A 20,362-nucleotide genomic window follows, 5' to 3' on the forward strand; every position below is an offset into this window, starting at 1 on the left:
CTAGTGGTTGTTAAGTAGTGCTTACCCTCAGTCAAGGACATTTCGGTTTCCTATGCTCTGCCAGTGAGGAGGTGCACAAGAAGCCAGAAGAGAGCACAGCTAGGACAGCTGACCTGAACTAGCTAGAGGGGTATTCAATACCACAGAATGTCATTCTTAGTATATAAACTGGAGGAGAGCTGGCTGAGAGGGGCCAGATCACTGCTCAGGGATGAGCTGGGCACTGGCCAGAATGGTGAGCAATTGTATTAAGTATCACTTGTCTTTCTTGGGTTTTATTCCAGCATCCCTTTTTCTTTTTAATCTTTATGTTGTTGTTTCAATTATCATCATCACCATCTTTTACTTTGTTACGATAATTAAATTGTTCTTATCTCAATCCATGGGGTTTTCCTTCTTATGATTCTCTTTCCCATGCCATTGAAGAGGGTGGGAGTTAGTGAGCAAGTGGCTGCTTGGTACTTAGTCATTGAATGGGGTTAAAACCACAACACTGCCTTACCTGCCTTATGGGTTTATGTTGACAGGTACCATACCTGTCCAGACATGTGGGCTTGGTTATGGTCCCTTTCTGGGTGAAGTTTGCGACTGAGGGATCTGATGGGGTTTGGGTTGCACCAGGCTTAGTACACAGGACTGTTTCCATGTGGGATCCATGTCTATAGATCATATAGAGCAAAACTTGTCTTTCCTCTCCCAGTTTCAGCACCCTGTCATATTCTCCCTCATGGCAAGGGATTGATCAGAGACTCTCACTAGGTCAGAAAGCAAAGACAGAAGGAAGATGATTCCTCTGAGATCATGCACCAGGCTTCTAGCAAGCCTGACTAGAAGTCCTGAGTCTTGTGATGCTGTTGGTGCCTATCCCTTCAAAAAGCACAGATCCTTTAGACCTGGCTTCAGTCTCCTCTACAAGGAATACCTGATCATGTCCTGAAAGGAGACTGCCAAATAGAGAGTCGGATGTGGCTGTGAGTCAGAAGGCAGAACACCTATGTAGAGCAAGTTCACCACCTGCCTGCAGCAGGCAGACTTATTCCTTCTCGCTTTATGCTTGTGTTTCCTGCTCATTTCAGGATCAAGAATAGGTTTCTGCTTGTGGTTCCTGCTCATTTTAACCACTTACAGTTCCCTGCCATCTCTCATTTCCCTATGGTACGAGAGAAGGATTCCTCTCACCAAATGATAACCTCAATATCTAACGAGTTCAGTTGGTCTCCTATAATCAACAGAGAGAAGTGGACATTTCTGGGGTGAAATTCGTCTCATTCTGAAGCAAGATGGTGACATACATAGCCTATATGATAGAGATTCTTATTTTCCTCCTTTAATTATGAAGTGCTCTGATAGCCACATCTGTACCATAGACTTCTAAAACTGAGATGTTGCTCACTCTGTAAGTGCTTTGGAAGGTTGTATGTGTTCTTGCAGTGAGCCTAGAATACAGATCAAGCTGCTTTGCTCTTATTTCCCTTCAAGTCTTGCTCTGCAGGGAGAAGTGGCTCTCTTGAGCATAGGAAATTGTATTTTATGTGTAATTGATTTGGAGTTCCTAAGAGCTCTGTTCACTCATCAATGCCCAGATGGCCCCGTCTTCCAGGCCACAGAGATGGAAGCATGAGTTATTCCTGTTATTAATGTTTTTTAAACCCAGTCTTTCTAATAAGATGAGCTCAGTCTTTTTTTGCTTCCATTTCTTGGGTGCAGTTTCACCATTTTCTCTCATTCCCACACAATCCCACATTCCCTTTTGAGAAGGGTTGTGAAGGGAGAGGCTGAGTGTGAGGAGCAACAGGGGAAGAGACAACCCTGAATCCAACACACCTAGACAGACCCTCTGGGGTGGGAACCCCCTTCTTCCCATCTTTCCTCGTGATCCAGTTTTACCATCATTAGTTGTTATGCAAGGCTCCCACTACGAAATACACAGATGCAGGCTGTTAAATCTTATGCCAGCAAAAACACCAACAACCCAATTTGGACCCTTTATGTTCAATGTCTAAAGTTGAACCACTTGAATACCCCCCACTATAAGTTTTTTGCAGTTTTGGTGGCAATAAATGGACCGGTGCTCACCTTCAGACTGCTTCACCCCAGGAACACATTATGGGAAGCACAAGGAGCACTATGCTATGAAGAAATAGAGATACACAGATATTTACTAAGATGCAGTACTCAGGACAAAGTGGGCTTGAGCAGCAAGTTTCAGATTAGGCATGGATATGAGCTAGATTCAGGAATGCAGGCCTGAGATGTTGGCTTTGATGACCACTTCCACAGCTGGGAAGTGCTGATGCTAACCCTTGTGTTTGGGTACTAACTAAAAACATCTGAGAGATGTGTTGTTGTCTGTAAAATCCATGGATTGTGCCAGATCCACACTTGGCCTTACTAAACAGCTTGGCCAGTAGATGTTGCTCTTAGCTCACACTGATGTGCTCAAAAGAGATATATCCAACATGAGACATTTGGGAGCTCTCTGAAGCCAGATTGTCCTTCACCCAACTTTCTGCTTTTGGCCATCATAGACTATCCTAGCTGACCACAGAGAAAAATAAAATGCAGCAGTGATTTGTAATTAATAGATATAATTATTATCGGTGGTTTGCTTTCTGCAAAGTGAGAACTGGTGGACAAGTGGTCAGTTATTTCTAGGGGAGATGTTGGATTGCATTTAGAAATCCAACATGGGCATCTGCAGAGAGGGAAATGATGGGATTAAACCATGTTAAGAGAGGTTGGAGTTAAACAGGTATTGGTCTGGGGGTTGCAAGGGCTGTAGCTCTGCTTTGGAGTTGCCCACCATGATGTGGGCATGTGGAACCGGTGCTATGTGTATCTGATGGATAGGAGTCATGGAGAGAGGAATGGGGAGCAGGGATGAATTCCTGGCATTGTTTTCATGTTGTTATCCAGATGAGATTTTGCCATATATCTAGTTTCATGGAGTGTTATTGACTCTCCATCCTGAATAGATAATTCAGCCCCTCCTGATTCCTCTAAGCAGCAATAGTGACAAAGGTAAGAATGATGCAGAGAAATCTTCCGCTGTCAGTCTCCATCCTTTATTCTTGTATGGATTCTTTTCCATTCAAGTTGGGGGAATTTGCTGGGAGGGAAATAACATCCTTGGTCTGTTCAGAATCCACAAATTTGTGCAGAAAATTTTACAGCTCAGGGATGTTTGTCTGTGTTTTCTCATAGAAAATATAGCTAATGCACATGATGCTTAACATTTAAGTATAGTCAATAATTCATAAAGTAGCTTGAATCTCTGTATATCTATTAATATATCCTCTCTTTTCCTCTTCCCTCTCCATGCACATTCGCATCTCCCACTGTAGTACCAATCACAGCAGTATTTAGGTACTATATATTGTAAGCTTTCAGGATCAAGGACTGTCTGTGACAGTTTTGCCCATAGGGTACCAATCCCAGGACAGCTCTCATCTTAGTCAAGATCTCTTAACACTGCTGGAATATAAATAACAAGTATGAATAACAGAAAAAATCATTTACAAATGCCTGGGTAAATGTTGAGCTTTCACAGCATCTCCTTATCATCTGTGCTGATTTAATCTCTCAGTATTGTGCCTCTCTTTACTAAGCTGGACCTCAGACTAGGGGAATTTCATGTCAGATTTGTCTGTAGGAAATAATGGGTTTAACCAGGACATATCTTGAGCTTTGTTGGTTGAAGATTATGGGTAACAGAGGTTGCTCAGCAGGTTAAAAAATCCTCATGGAGATGCTTCAGATGTTTCTAAGAGAAAAGGCTTTCTTTATAGTGGTCGTGAAGAGAAATCAGAGGGAAACCTCACCTATAGCAAGGTAACATGGCCACACAGGCCTTTCTGCACCAAACCGTTATGAAGAATAAGAGCTCAAGTCCTATTTAGTTTTCAGGATAAAAACACAGGATGAGACCACAAGTCTGTTGCCTGCAGGACCAGATGGAATTACATTTCCTTGTGCCACTCTGGGACTTTGAAGGGACCTAATGCATGAGTACCCCCCTCTCACCACTGATAGAAGAGGTGATGACTTTGGAAACAGTTGTTTATGACTCAGATTAAGAATTGCTTTAATCATTATATTCCAGTGTCTCTTAGGGATCTGTTAGGGAATTGCTGTGCCTGCAGTCTGGTTTATAGTGCCCCAACTTCAGATTGTCAACAGCAACTCAATGCACAAACCGCACCTTAGCATCCATGTCAAAAGATCAATATTAACCTCTGTTTTGCTCCATCAGGAGCATAAGGTCTGGAAGAGGAGGGTAGAGGCAGACAGATTTGTTCCTCATCTTCATGACCTATCCTGGTTCAGTAACCCCATCACCTTACTCTGGATACCTCACATGCAGGCATAGCTGTACGTTATTTCCTTCTATATGGTCAAGGCTGGGACTGGGTCTTACCATGCTCAAACTGGTCCTGTGCATTAATCCATAATGTCATTCCTGATCCCAGTGGGAGTGGTCAACCCAGTGAGGAATCTCAGATGCTCATTTTTACAATGCAGCTCCTGGTCCCCAGCATTCTATTTCAGACAGCATCTCTCCCAAGGCCTGTTTTAACTGCCCAGCACACTGCTGGGCATCTTTTCTCATCAAATTTACCTCCTGAGCTCCCTGGGGATGCAGTCCTGATTGACCTCCATCTTTGCCTTTGCAGATCTACGTGCATGCATGTCTATGCTAATATGTTCCCTCTGTGCTTTGCACTGAGGTCTGCAGGAACTTGAAGATGCAAACAGTGTGTGAACTCAGCTCTGCTGTGATTTGCACAGTATCACTCTACATCCTACCCCCTTACACGCACATCAGCATTTAACTCCTCCAGTTTTTTCACTCACCTTGCCCAAATGGTGCATGACCCAACTGTGTCTGTCCCCCTCCTGATGAGGGATCTTCATAAAGGCCAGAGGCAGAAACTACACACAGACAAGCTTAAAGCCTGCTCCCTTCTGCAGTGAAAACCCGGGTACCGGTGTGTCAAAGGATGAGCAAGGCAGGCAGGATTAGCATCTTCCTACTGCAGGATGACTGTAACCGACAGCTCTGCAAAGGAGAGGACACCGAAGGAAGAAATGCCTGCTGACAACTAGCTTGTTCGCCAGCCTTCCTTAGAGGTGCACACACACTGAGTGCTTTCATGTGGTTTTACAGCCGCCCCCGTTCCCCTTCCAGGCTAAACCCCTTGTTACTGACATCTCTGTGTGAAGAGGGCTTGGCTGCGCATATCAAAACATCATTAAATATTTGGTTTAATAAGTGCCAAGGCGGCTGCCTCAGCATTGCACCGGAGCTTGCATTCCTGGGAGCAGTTACTGGAGCCAGGAGTGCTGTCAGCCACAAATAGTGTCTGCAGAGCAGCGTCTCCTTGGCAAAACCTCTCTGAGCAGGGGGACACTCGGCTCCTGGGTTGTCCTCCTGGATGTAGTTTATGTCCTCCTATAAGATGCTTACCTGAAGCATCTCTTTGTGCTGTACAGGAGGTTCGCTGTGATACTGTGAGCAAGTCTTTCCAGCCCCTCCTTGCTTCGTCTTGCAGAGGCAATAATAGCACAGCTCTGCCTTGCAGGGCTCTTGTGAAGAGAAATATGTCGTAGCTCGCCTAGGATTCAGAAACTGAGGTCTTGGGGACCATAGAAATCCTTCATCTGGAAATGCCGTTGAGGAAACAAGCTGAAATTGCTTGCAAAGCTCTGGGTGTTGCAACATGTCACTGCGTTTAGAGGTTTATGCAGTGTTCAGCAAGCGCTTTATACCCTTTCAAAGCTGAAAACACCTTTGGTGAAACAGAGACCCTTCAAGCCAGGGCAGATGGAACATGAAAGGAAAATGTCACAAATGCTCTTCTTCGGTTTCCTTTTTGAGCAAGCTTTTAGGAAAATAGTGGCATTCCTTTCAGGAAAGATTTCAGTCAACCTGGGCTGCACAGCTAGATTTGAATGTGTTCCTATATTTATCCCTGTATGGAGGCATGAATGTCTCTATGCCAATATGTCCCCTCTGTGCTTCGCGCTGCGGTCTGCAATAACTGGAAGATGCAAATAGTGTGTGAACTCAGCTCTGATGTGATTTATACAGTATCAGAGGGGTTCAGGGCGGGGAAGCATTTCATTCCTACCCAGTGGTGCATGCTGATTTTTTCTTTGCAAGTCTCTTCTCTGATATTTTGCCTGCTCTGCTTTGAAATAAGTTAAGTGATGAGGCCTCTACGGCTTTCTTAGGGGAAGACTTTTCCATTGATCTTCTGTTTCAGACTAAACATTCCCTTCCTCACTTCCCTGCCCACCTCCTCCACTCTTCCTACATAAATGATCTCTCTTTTATCCCTAGTGTTTCATTTGCAGGGATTCATGTAATAAACACAGCTTTATGTTAGGTTTCCTTCGAAGATGAGCACTGTTGCCTCATTTCCATCCTCCTTAAAAGCGATTTGCAGAGCAGGGGGAAGATTGAAGCTGGTCCTAAATGTTTGTCCAAATTGGGCCTCATTACCTTCATTTGCAGGGGTTTGTGAATGTTAAGGAAATCAGTGACAGCTTTGGCCACTCAGCAGCTTTGAATGATCACATTTTGGGTACCCAAGAGTGACGTGAGCAGCTTTTTGAACAGTGATGGGGAATAAAGGCTTGACCTTGAGCTGTCTCTGCTCTCAGCATATCTCTGTGGCAGAGAGGAGTAGTAATAAAGTTAAGGTAGAAAGGGGCCAAGCAACTGGGAGAGCATCAGAAACTGTCTTGTTGGCCAAATGAGGGTTCTTTTCACTCTCAATAGCAGTGCCTACAAAAAGAAAGTGGGAGAACAAGCATGCAGCATCCTTCCAGCCTTCAGGAACTTGCAGCCCAGGGACCGTCTGAGCAAGGGTTGCTGGCTTTGCATCTATCACATTTGGTGGGTTTCTCTTTTATGTGTTTCCCTATCTATTTTTTGTATTCATAGAAACTTTGGTGCTTTTTCATGCTATGAAAAGCATTGCACAGTTTGACAGTGCTCCGTGACTGCGAATTATGGCTTTCATTGGTTTTGCACCTGCCTCCTGCTAGTTTTATTTGACACCCCTCAATTCCAGTATTGGAAAAGGCAGTGAAAAGCCAGTTCATTCCCTTGTCGCTCATGACCTTTCATTGCATCTTCAGCATTTTCTGACCCCCCACTTATCTCCTTTCCATGGAGGAGAGTCCTAATGTATGGTTATGATTGTTAATATAGAGTTTGACAGAGAGAAACACACACAGCACAGAAAGGATGATCCTGGCTGCTCAGATCAATGCCCCTGTTCTGGGCATCCCTCATCTTACTTGCTGTCTAGTCTAGCTTGAAGTTTGCTCATGGTTTGTACATGGATCAACCTTCCCTTTCCCTCCACCCCTGAGAATCCCATAAAAAGCTTTGAAATCCCCAAACTCTCATCTCTGAATTCGCTGTTTTCTGTAGGAGAATAAGTCCTATAGCCCTTTAGGCATGGGATCTTGTTGGTCTGCATGGCATTCTTGAATGTCCTTCACCATGAAATAATGGGTTTCACACCAGGGACTGATCCATCTCCATAAAGGATATTCCTTGTGCATAGACCTGTTTTGCTCAGTAGTTCACCAAGATGCCTCTGCCTGTCATGTTTCTTTGATCATCTTTGGGTCTTTGTGTTTAATTGAATTTGGCATTAGCCAGATAACCTAACAGAGTTCATAACACACAGTATGGAGAGAAGAGAGTACTTCCTCCCTGCCTTTTCAATTTGCTTCTCACTAGATCTTAGAATCATAGAATGTTTTGGGTTGGAAAGGACCTTAAGATCATCTGGTTCCAATCCTATGAACTTCCCCTGTTTCAATGTGAACCCATCACCCATTGTCCTGTCACTGCAATCCCTGATAAAGAGATCGTTAATAGAGGTTTCATATTCATAACAGCATTCATCAAAGGCCCAGCATTCAAAAGACGAAGACTGTAGAGAAGGGCTGGAATGAATGATTTTGCTTTTTAGGGAACTTTGGGGTTAGTTTTAATATTAGTGTGTACAATCTGCAAAACAACAAAGGGTTACATGGGATTCATTTCTGAAAAGGCAAAGAAGGAAACACTGGAGCAGCTCACTTGTGCTGCCATAGGCTTTCATCACATCAACTGTGAGGAGGGGATATGCTCCTTCCTGACAGAGTTTTTTCCTTTCTTCCACAGAAATAGCAAACTGAACGCATGGCTCTCCAGGGAAAGATCACTGTTTTGTGTAATAGAAGGTTGTCTTCAAAATAGTTCCTTCTGGACTTGTTCTTTCCCAATATAGCAAGAAAAGAGAGTGATAAAACCCTGTGGAGCAGTTCGCTTTCAACATTGTATAACAAATAGAACTATCAGATGGTGTAAGATAATCTCACTCTTAATGTCCTTTCATAGAATCATGAAATGGTTTGGGCTGGAGAGGGCTTAAAGATCATCCAGTTCCAACCCCCTGCCATGGGCAGGGATGCCTCACACTAGACCATGGCACTCAAGGCTCTGTCCAACCTGGCCTTGAACACTGACAGAGATGGAGCATTCACCACTTCTCTGGGCACCCTGTGCCAGCGTCTCAGCACCCTCACAGTAAAGAACTTCTTCCTTATCTCCAACCTGAACTTCCCCTGTTTCAGTTTGAACCCATCACCCCTTGTCCTATCGCTACAGTCCCTGATGAAGAGTCCCTCTCCAGCATCCTTGTAGCCCCCTTCAGACCCTGGAAGCTGCTCTGAGGTCTCCACACAGCTTCTCTTCTCCAGGCTGAACAGCCCCAATGTTCTCAGCCTATCTTCATACAGGAGGTGCTTCAGCACCCTGTGATCCTTGTGGCCTCCTCTAGACTTGCTCCAACAGCTCCATGTCTTTCTTATGTTTACATTCAATTTACGTTTCAACCTTCCTCCTATTTGCATAAGAAATAGCATTTTTTCTCAGTAATTTGGGAACCACTGATGATTCTCAGGCCCTCAGATACTGTGACATGAGGTCCACCATGAATACTTCCAGTGACAGCACCTAAAACTGTGGTGGCTTTATCCATTCTCAGCATGTTTTTCAGACACAAGATGTCCTGGCCTCCCTCTAAGAGAGCTGTCAACAAGATGTGTCTGCAGCTGGGGTCAGTGGGAGGCTAAATCCACAAAAAAACAACATTGGAGATGGATGTGTCAGCAAAGCCCCTTTTGCTGTGCTCTATTGATTGTTTTGTGTTGATTCCTTAGTTTTTGCTGTTGACGTTGTCATCTAATTTAAGGCATTGCTGTTAAATTAAAAGGCATGATTGACTGACTGGCGTCTGAGACACATCACAGCTGTCAGCTGCAGAGATAAACTCAGGATCAGGATGCAAATCTCCCCAAAGATCAAGGGTGTTTGAATGAGGAGTCTTAGTGGAGCTCTTTCATTTAATTTGTAGTAGAAAAGACCTATTCTTTTGGTATCTCTGCTTACGGTTCAGACCAAGAAATGCCAAATGCCAACTTACCGGCTGATTCTCACCATCTTGAATTCTTCTCCATTTAACTGTGAAGAATCAGGATGCACTGGGTCGGCCTAGCATGAAAAGTAATTTGTTTTAGTACATGATCATGATAAGAACCAACTGAGGAGGACCAAAAAGCCCTTTAGAAACTGAATTAAAGGCCTCCCTGAATGACAGTCTCCATGGCACTCAAAAGAGTCCCATGAGCAGCAACCTCATTGTGCAAGAGCTGCCTTGGCAAAACTCATAGAAAGATAGAATTGTTTGGGTTGGAAAGGACCTTAAAATCATCCAGTTCCAATCCCCTGCCATGGGCAGGGATGCCTCACACTAGACCATGGCATCCAAGGCTCTGTCCAACCTGGCCTTGAACACTGCCAGGGATGGAGCATTCACCACTTCTCTGAGCAACCCATTCCAGTGCCTCAGCACCCTCACAGTAAAGAACTTCTTCCTTATATCTAACCTGAACTTCCCCTGTTTCAGTTTGAACCCATCACCCCTTGTCCTTTCGCTACAGTCCCTGATGAAGAGTCCCTCCCCAGCATCCTTGTCGCACCCTTCAGACACTGGAAGCTGCTCTGAGGTCTCCACGCAGCTTCTTTTCTCCAGGCTGAACAGCCCCAGTGTTCTCAGTCTGTGAAATCCTCACGCTAGGAGCTAGGACTCTTCTCAAAGGTCGAAGAACATAAGCTAAACCTTGCTCTATGACTGGGGTTACAGCTTCTGGATGCAGTGGGAACCTCTGGAGCTGGAGACTTGAGCCACGGCCACTCCAGAGAAAGGGAATAAAGAACCAAGTGAGAAGGGCCTGCAGTGCTGCAAGACTGTAGCTGAGCAAAACTTTCCTAAGTGGAATGGTTTGGGTGTGTGACCTTCACAAGAGCCAGTGCCTTTGAAAAGCAGCTTCCTTCATAAAGCAGTTGCAGCAGACTCATTATTTCTGGATTAAGGACAGATGGCAACTCAACTCGCCTCAATCAACGGGGTGCAACATTTTCTTGAGAGCTGATGAAATGGGACTCCAGGGAGAAAAGGGACTATCTGAAATAGGTCCCATTAACTTCAGTGGGATCCTGCATTGTGTTTTGCATGGATTACTCATTTCCCAGCATTAGAAAGGTCTCCTCCAACCCGATGCTTGAAACGTAAGAAGTGACAGGACAAGGAATTGTGCAGCAGGAAGGTGGGAATGGACATTTCCTAGAAGATGGGGAGTTCACTGTGTATGGTTTTGACGTCCTCAACATAAGCTCAGACCAGAAGGACATGGAGCTGTTGGAACAAGGCCAGTGGAGGCCATAAGGATGATCATGGGCTGGAGCACCTCCGGTAGGAAGACAGGCTGAGAACATTGGGGCTGTTCAGCCTGGAGAAGAGAAGCTTCGTGGAGACCTCAGAGCAGCTTCCAGTGCCTGAAGGGGGCGACAAGGATGCTGGAGAGGGACTCTTCATCAGGGACTGTAGTGATAGGACAAGGGGTGATGAGTTCACACTGAAACAGGGGAAGTTCAGGTTAGATGTAAGGAAGAAGTCCTTTACTGTGAGGGTGCTGAGGCGCTGGCACAGGGAGTCCAGAGAAGTGGTGAATGCTTCATCCCTGGCAGTGTTCAAGGCCATGTTGGACAGAGCCTTGGGTGCCATGCTCTAGTGTGAGGCATCCCTGCCCATGGCAGGGGATTGGAACTGGATGATCTTAAGTTCCTTTCCAACCCAAACCATTCTATGATTCTTGAGGGTTGTTGCAGCTCAGCAAGCCATTCCTGAGTAACTGGATGACATGGCTTGAGAACAGCCACTGCAGTGACATATCCCACTTGTGCCTCTTCTGCAGCACCTGCTCCAGGCTAGAAGTATCTGTGCCTCCACAGCTCATTCAGTTGTTACCCAGCCAACCCTTTCCAGATGCTTTCAAGAAGTGGGCACAAGAGCCAAGTGTTTTCCTCATGGCACAGCAGTTCTTCCCTCAAGGATGGGATGGGTATAGCTTCATATAATAGGCCCTTAACTGCTTGTTTACAGCCCCACTAAAAAAGACATATCACCTGAAGTGGTGAATGACTAGGCCCAGGCAAAGAAGGAAGATTTCAAAAGGTTTATCTGACAGCTAATAAACAGGATAAATAACATATAGTATTTAATTTGTCAGGACCATGGGACAACCTGATGATAAAAAAGGACTACACCATGAAGTAGGGAATACCTTTGTCTTGGCTGTAAATGCCTGTGTTGATTTAGTAAGTGCTCTGGTACTTCTATAGCTTCCCTTTAGGAGTCACAAACTGGATGGAAACTGAGGAATAACAGGGGGAAGTAAGTTATCTGCGCTCAAACTCATAAAAAGATCTCATTCCACTTAAGGGTTTGAGACCATGATAGTTTTTGTTATTTGACTGGTTCTCCTGTTGCTGAGGATAAGAAGTGATCAAAGACTGGAACCTACACTGTTCACCACTCTTCTTGTAATAAGAAAAGGGAGCACCTATTTCTACATATTTTTAGGGGTAATTGTCATAATAAATAGTTCTATCCTGAAATGAGGAGCTGTTTTAATAACCCATCATCAAACTGGGGACACCATGACAGGCAATCAGACTGGGTAAGCAGTCTGTATTTGGTTTACAAACACAATATAAACCAGCCTTCTAAGACACAGCAGTAATGCGTTTGGACTCAAAAAGCATCCCCAGCAAATAAATCACAGCCTTGCAGAGGCTTGCATGGAGCTGATTTCTTCCTTCCCCAGCCCTACTCTTGAACTGCAAAGGAGTAAGAGTAGAGAAATACATTCTTAAAAGGTCAAGCAAAGAGCTGATTAACTTCTAAAGACGTCTGGTTACAGATATCCTATTGATCAGCTCAAGCAAGGCATTAGGATACCTGCCATTATGCCAATGGCCTCTCTCGTGACTGAAACACAATCTGTCTCCCAGCAGGAAATGGAAGAGACAAGCCTGTTTCCCCGTGCTTTGTTTTACCAGCAGAGAAAGTGACTTTCAAGGGAAAGACAATACTCAAGGTCAAATATTCACTGTATGCCAATAACAGCCCCATCCTCCACACTGCTGCCAGGATCTCGGAGCACCTTGCTGTCAGGTTCACTAACCTCCATTCCCATCCTGCTCTGTTTTCACATAATTCTCAGCATTAAGTACCTAAGCAGCTTCCACTGCATTCAGCAGGGTGAATGTTGCTGAGCATGTGTTTATTTTCACTGTCTCAGGAGCAAAAGCAGTGCAGAGCTAGGGGTTGGCAGGAAAGTATGACCTCATGGCTTTATGCTGTGGAGGTGATGAGTGTCCTCCCATCCCTGTGCAAGGAGGTGCTGGTAACATCCCTGTATTGATGTGACACCTTGGTTGTTGAGGACCCTCGTTTTTCCAGACAGGGTTTGTATTCTGCCTATGGTGGGTAAAGAGCAGCACAGCTCACAGCTCAGATGAGAGCCGTGATCTCCATTGCCTCATAAATAGCAATACAGGGAGGCTAGCAAAGATGAAATAGATCATTTGCATCTCTGAAATCTCAGACTGTTGGTGAGAAAAGGAAAAGGGGCTTTATTTCATTTTTATTTTAGAAAGCAGCACTTGTCTTTCTCCCAGTGTTTCCTCTCTTAAATAAACCCTGCATCTTTAGCTCATTATCTTTAGCTGTGCTTGAGCATGGCACATAAGCTGCGTTCCTTGGACCTGAAGCATCTCCAAGGGTAGCTGTGGGTAATGAGAGAATACACAGCAGGGAAAGCAGCCATCTGAGAGCGACCACCTCTGAGATGAAGGGGCACTTCTGCTCCTCCCCATGAGGTGGACAAACGATGGAGCAGAAGCAGCCACCAGCTGTTAGAAGCAGAGGCCTATGTGAGCAGATTTTAGCTTGCTGCATATGGCCGATGAGGAGTGAGCTGACTACTGAGGGATATGACAACTTATCCATCACTTGAAGGGCCTGGTTCATCCCCTGCTGTCTTTCTACAGCATGAAACCCAGCTTTGCTGGGCTTCCCACAGGCACCCTTCTGTAAGGCTTTGGACTGTGGGAGGCAAGCCAGATTTAGATGGTCCTCACGGTACATCCTGCCATCAGCATTTATGGGCATCCCACCAGGGTCAGTTGTTCTTGGCAGCAAGATGGAAAGATGCAGGGTGGAGAAGGCTGCAGAGGTTCAGCATCTCCCTCCTGCAAATGGCCGGATCATCCCTGCGGCAAAGGGATTGCTGGTTCTGTCAGCTTGCTGTATCTGGTACAAGGGGGAAAGCTGTGTGTTGCTGACACTGGGACTCAGATGTGTAGGGATGCCAAAAAGGCACCTTCCCCTTATGGTGCTCACAGATCGTTCCTCATGGGTGCTGCAAGGCTGCTGAAGGGGAATATCATCCTCTTACCAAAGATGTCATTCAATCAGTGCATTTCTGGGGCTGATGGTATCTGCAGGGAGGGGAAAAGGGGTGTCCTTTTGGGAGGGAATGGGTCCCCCATCGCAGCTCCCTTGTGCTGTCTGCACATAGGCACATGTGTTTACATTGGGAAACGGGGGGGGAGAGACATCCTTGTGTATCTTGAAGTGATTTTTGCAAGTGTCTTCTGGGGCTAGGAGCCAACAAGCCACAATATGGACAGAGGGTCTGCTCAGAGGAGGGGACCTCTTTGCCACAGGAAGCACAGGAAAAGCTGGATTAGTTAAAAATGGGGCTCCAGGAAGGCAAAGTCCCTGTTTAGAGAGAGGGAATAGAATCATAGAAGCAACTTGGTTAGAAAAGAGCTTTAAGCTCACCCAGTCCAACCTTTCCCCAGCACTGCCAAGGCCACCACTAACCCATGGCACTGAGGCCTCATCTCCATGGGGTGTGAACACTTGCAGGGACGGTGACAGCAGCCCTGCCCTGGGCAGCCTGTTCCAATGCCTGAGCACCCTCTGGGGCAGGAATTGTTCCTCAGCTCCATCTAAACCTGCCCTGGTGCAGCTTGAGGCCGGTTCCTCTTGTCCCATCCCTTGTTCCTTGGGAGCAGAGCCCAGCCCCTCCTGGCTCCATCCTCTTGTCAGGCACTTGTAGGCAGACATCAGGTCCCCCCTGAGCCTTCTCTTCTCCAGAATGAACCTCCCAGGTCCCTCAGCCCTTCCCCATCACCCTTGTGCTCCAGGCCCTGCACCAGCTCCGTTGCCCTTCTCTGGCCCCACTCCAGCACCCCAATGTCTCTCTTGTAGTGAGGGGCCCAGAACTGAACACAGGGTTCGAGGTGCAGCATAAGCAGTGCCAAGTGCAGGGGGACAATCACTGCCCTATTCCCGCTGGCCATGCTATTTCTGGTAGCTGAGGAAGAGTCAATAAGAGGCAATACTTCTACCGTCCATTTGACATTCTGCACTACCCTGTTGTGTATAGTCCTACCACACTCAAAGACATCCCAGTCTGGGGTTATGGCAGTGGGTACATTGCAGGGTCTGCCAGGCCAGCATTGCCTCGGCATCCTGGGTGCTGGGCTCTCACCGAAGCTGATGGGGCTTTTCTGGATTTTGCCCAGGTGGTTGGAACCCATGGTCGGCTTGGGGCGACTGCACCAAGGACTGCGGCGGAGGCCTGCAGACCCGCATGCGCACCTGCAAGCCCCTTCCCAACGAAGGTCTTGTCTGCGAGGGAGTCCTGGAGGAAGGACGGCTGTGCAATAGGAAGGCATGCAATAGTAAGTGGAGGCATGTTCCCTTGCACGCGGGTTGCTCTTCCCAAGGAGGAGCTTTGGCCTCATCGCTGTGAGTGATGAAGGATGCTCTGGAGGCATCGGTTGTACTGCCAAAGGGTTGTGTTGGAGCATCAAGCCCAAGGGAGCATGAGACTTCGGCTGTGCATGGCCCCGCTCTTCCCTGCCTGTCTCGCGGTCACGCATGCACACATGCACGTGCTGATACACTACTTGCACCTGCAGATACACACCTTTACCCTAAAGGACAGGGGTTAATCTATAAGAATCTATAAGTAGGCTTACATTGGGTGTTCATATGCTGGTGATGGATCTGCCACCCATAGCAAAATAAACACCCTTAGAGACATTTCTTTGGCAATTGGAGCCTCTCTCCTGAATAAATACAGCATGCTGCTAAGGGAGATGCTAAACTCATTTCTTTTTAGCTTAGTTCACCTTCTCAGTCAAGAGCAGTGTTGCATTCTTTTGCAAAATGAAGCTTACATGTTAAGATGTGAGAAAAGAGAAAGATCTGGCCATTAGACAGACAAAACACACGGCCTGAGCAGGGCAAAGTCTTTGGCAGATGCTCCACTCCTTTCCTGCAATACAACCTCTTTCCAGGTCCTCTTCTCCACAGTGCAGGAGACATTATCAATGCCAGTCAGCAGTCAGGTATTGATGGGTTGACCGAGTGAACCTCAGCACTTTCAACCCCAGTTCTTACTTTGCATCAGCTAAGTTGAGAGAGGGATGAAGAGGTAAAAAACAACAGCAGAAGCTCAGCCCAACAAATGCAAGTGAATGGCTGGTTATAATTATTCCTTTATTTTTATTTCAGTTTCATAGTCGAGGATGTTTAAATAACTCCTCCAACTAGCCAGATAACTAGGGAAAGCTCAACTGTCTTCAGACGCAGGGAAGTACCTCCTGATAAAGGGGAAATTCAAACAGAGGGACATAACTATGTTCCTCTAAGGGCTAAAATGATTTCATGCATTTTTTACCACATCTGTAAATTTAAATCATGTTGCAATTAGGCTTTTTTCTTTCTTTCTTTTTCTTTTTTTTAATGAAACCTTCAAGTATATTAAATTTCATCTCCTTGACTCACAGTTGCTAATTTCCGTCTAAGGTTCGCCCACACTAGAGATATTTAATCTATGTCCCTGTGCTTGCCGGTGACTTTGTAGTCATATTGCAGCTGTGGCTTGGGTCAGTGACGGATACAGTGCAAGGACTTGGAAGCTGAACATGAAAGGAGGTCCAACTGTGGGACTTGTGTCTGAATGGAGTTGGAGGAAGGGCTATGCTGGTCATGATGGACAATGCTATTAAGGAGAAGAAGGTGGAGATGGTGTTAGATGGTAGAAGAGTCTTTGTAAGTGTGGCCATTCTTTGAACATGGGGGCATATGGGACAACAGGCAAAATACTGCTTAGGGTACCTCTCCTGTGTTGGACAAAGATGGGAGCACTCAGCCCTCCAAACTTTCTTTGCAGCACATCCTAAGTGCAGAATAACCTGATAGTAACGTAGGCTGCTATTACTCAATAAATGGTTTCACTTATCTTCCTGTCCTCATTCTGTTTTATACCCAATCAACTCCTGTTCCAAGTTGCATTGCAGTTTGTTTAGCTGGGCTTACTTGGGAAGAAAAGGATCTCTAGCTGTGGAAGGCCCTAGTTTGAAAAGAGAATACACCCACAGAGTGGGGCAGCACAAACTGATTTATCCCTTTGATATATATAAGTTAATGCTGATTAATTTTCCCCAGAGCCTCTTTGCAGACAAACTGCTGGTCCCTGTTGTGATGCTCTCATGCTGACAAGCTAGAAAGCCTTTGAGGAAGATGTGAGCAATTAGTCTATCAAGACTTACCCATGCCCATCTGGTGTTCTGTGTTCAACCACCAGATAAACCTATATCTCTTCCTGTCTACCAAAGCTCTGTGTTTGGTTTTGAACTTGCTCCTCAGTTGCCTTTGAGCCGTGCCCGAGAGAAGTGCACGTTTGACCCAAGAAGGGCTTATAATGTTTTTTGCACATACCATTTCCTTCTCTTTACTCTGATCTGCACCAAAATCTGAGCGGATTTAAAACTAGAATAGGACTCCTGTTTTAACTGTGCCTCTGTTATCCTCATATTGACTTTTGCTCATAGATTTGTTAGGGATGAATAGAAAGCTCATTCTTGCACTTGAACTGTTATTTCCTTAAGTGTTCACTATAGACTGTGGTTAAATAGATGCAAATTCGTTTTTCTTTAATTAGATAAAAGAAGAGGAAAAAGGAGAAAAGATGAACCAGACAAAAGAACATCTTTACCCTGAATTGTGTAGGATTTCAGTAGCTGGTAATAATACTTGACTATCTCTCCAAGTATTGTGGAGTAGTAGACACCTTTGTTTTTTAATAGGAAACAAACAGGAAAATGCACTCTTTTCCTTGACCAAAGAGCTATCACTAATCCCGATAAAACAGTTAAAACAGGGACAAGCACCTTGTTATTTTCCTTTTTGCTGTGAGGGTAAATTGAAACGTGTCTAAGGAAAATGACAGCACCACTGAGAAGTAAAATCAGCTGGCCAAGTTAAGTTAGAATAACGCAGAAATCACCACCACCCTCAAAGCAAGGGTAAAACAATCTGTTTAGCTCCTCTTTCCCTTCTCTGCCAAAGTGCCTCATTAGCTGATGGGTGATTAGCAAGAATGTTTTAGCTGGATCTTTAGTAGCAGGGAGAGGTCTTAGACTGATACCACATTTGGGGCAGGTTCTCTATGGGAACATCTTTGGGAGCTGCCAAGATAAACTTTTGTGGAGGATTTGTGAGGGTTTCATTGGTTGTTTTACTCTGCCTGGCCATGGTAAATGTGTTAGAGGGATCCAACCTTTCTTGCCCCAAGGTGGACCTTCTCCAGGTCTCTATGCAGCAGTGGGAATGGTGGTTCTCAATGTTAGCTCTGACAGCTTGGTCATTGAAATCTAGGTATAGCCACATGGTGGTTCCCAGAGATGAGTCCAAACACACTGTCTGGAGTCCATAGTGTTGTTTGAAATCACTGCACAGAGACATCTGAATACTCCACAGATACCACTTGTATGTGGTCTTTCTGTTTCCCACCCCCTTGAGCCACCATTTCTGCTGCTTCATGCAATGCAGTCCCTTGCTTGATGATCTTCCTCTGGCTAAATTTCCTCAGGGATATATACCCAAATCGAATGGCAGGTAAGTTATTTCCTTGGGCAAAACCCAAAGCTGTAAAACACTGAAGAAAAGCTGTAATGAAGGCTCACCCCAAACTGGAAAGGAAACTGCCTGGTAACAGCAGCTTGACTTAGGCAGAGCTTTTCTTCATGGTATTTCTTCAGCTCAAGAGACATATTCTGAAGGACAACATTCAGTGTTTGTTATAACTGGTTTTTCCTTGCTAGAGGCAAAGGACTCGGTGATATCCTCCTCTCCAGCACAGACAGGGGAGATTTCCTCCATCTGTTTGATTTGGCCATGAGCTTCTGTTTTATAGAGGGAGGGGAAAAAAGCCAACTGGTGTGGTTGCAAGTGCTTACAGGAGAGCTTTCCAGGCCCACCCTCTTTGGATGGATGAGGACACCCGCTGTTCTCCACTGGTCCCTCTTGGCTGTATGGTGTTAAAGATGTGGTTGCTCACAAGCTGGCATGCAGAGGGTCCTCTAAGGGAGCCTGAATGGGTGATGTAGCAGGACAACATCGAGACCAGAGGGAGGATGTCATAGGGCTGACCCTGATGCTGGAATTGGGCAGTGCTGCAGGAATGCAGGAACAGAGATGCAGGCAGTCTGCATCTATTCCTGGGGAATGAAAATGAGCAGAGGAGCCAGCTGAAACCCTGCCATCCCATCTGGCACCGGCAAACCCATCACTGACACTTATGAATATGTAGATTGGGCAGATACTTCTCCCCTAGGCTGGGAAAGGGGAGGCCACATCCTGCCATCAGGTGCAGAAGTGTGACACCGGAGCAGCCCTGACAATCTGTGCTGGATTTCCAGCAACAAGCATGTTCAAGATCTAACCCTTCAGCTGTTAGTGGTGTGAAGAAACACGTGTTCCACATGACATTCAAAACATGAAGCCTCAGTCTCTCCCTCTGCCGCCCCTGATTTCCATTAAAAATAGCCTTTTTGCTGCAAACACCAAGCTGAAATATCCTTTAAGAACATCTTCATTCCTCACAGGCTAAAATACATTGCAAGCTGGAAGAACTCCTTGCCTGTAGGAACTTGCTGTTCCTTGTAGAGATTTCACCCTGACCCTCCTTTTAATAGTGGTGCAGACATTTCCTGTCTGGGGGTCACTCATCTCACCCAGTGACATTTGCACTAATCTCAGATGTTCAAAATGCTTTGGGCCATTTCCTTAGCTGGTGCAATTGCCATATATCCAGTGGCCTCCAAAATGACCCTGTCTACATCCACTGAGATCTTGCTTTTCAGGGATTGTTAGCATTCTGCTCTTAGTTTTATGACTTTAGCATCTTCTAGATGCCTCAGAAACTCCGTAGCCAACATCATCTCCTTCAGTTTTACTGCAGTGACATATATATACATATACATACATACTCCATTTAATCATCCCTTTTCACTCTTTGCTCTGGTCCATCCTTTCATTCCCACCACTTCAGCTTGCCTGAAGAATTTCCATGACCCTTTGTTTACCATTTACTTTACTTCTCCTGTTTGGGGGATGAGTATAGAGAGAAGAGTGTGCAGCTCTGGTAAGACATGCTTGGATGTTAAACCCTTGGCCCACAACACTGCAAAGTCTCTACGTTTGTTTTTCCCCCCTTGGTTGTGCTGCAAGGTGCTGTCTGACACGTTACATGTTCTCATTAGAAGTGTTGGTCATCTGCTTCCTCTTCCCACTACTGCCAGAATTCCGAGATTATCCTCCCCATCCACATTTGAGAGATGTTCTTCCAAACACTCACATGCTTGTTGTCACTTGAAATATCTCTCTGCTCCCTCCTGTAGCCCTCATGATAGCTCCTGCAAGGTGCTGGGTATTTCAACAACGTGCCGTCCTCACAGCATTGGGTGCAGGTAAAGTCTAGGTCTTCTTTTGAAGCTAGCACTACTCCTTTCCACTAACCCCAACGTAGGAAGTGAGCTGTTTAAACCCAACCAGGTCCCCACTGCCTTTATTGTGTAGCCTTCACC

The 20,362-nt window shown here is 45.7% G+C and overlaps 1 protein-coding gene across 10 annotated transcripts in view; it reads left to right on the top strand.

Annotated features, from left to right (window-relative positions):
• The window catches only part of ADGRB1 (adhesion G protein-coupled receptor B1), a 282,952-nt gene that overhangs the window by 106,461 nt on the left and 156,129 nt on the right, over nucleotides 1-20,362 (top strand). For 9 of the 10 annotated variants that reach the window (XM_061374169.1, XM_061374177.1, XM_061374166.1 and 6 more), the window contains exon 3: nucleotides 15,008-15,166. The exons of the other annotated variant lie outside the window; for it this stretch is intronic. In XM_061374169.1, coding sequence (XP_061230153.1) covers nucleotides 15,008-15,166 — 159 coding nt within the window. The remainder of the gene's footprint in view (nucleotides 1-15,007; nucleotides 15,167-20,362) is intronic. 10 annotated transcript variants of the gene reach the window in all.

Source organism: Neopsephotus bourkii, unplaced genomic scaffold (genome assembly GCF_033783945.1).
Source record: "Neopsephotus bourkii isolate Nb327-2 ecotype Australia unplaced genomic scaffold, CSIRO-AGI_Nbou_v1 NB_1637, whole genome shotgun sequence".
Classification (NCBI taxonomy): domain Eukaryota; kingdom Metazoa; phylum Chordata; class Aves; order Psittaciformes; family Psittacidae; genus Neopsephotus; species Neopsephotus bourkii.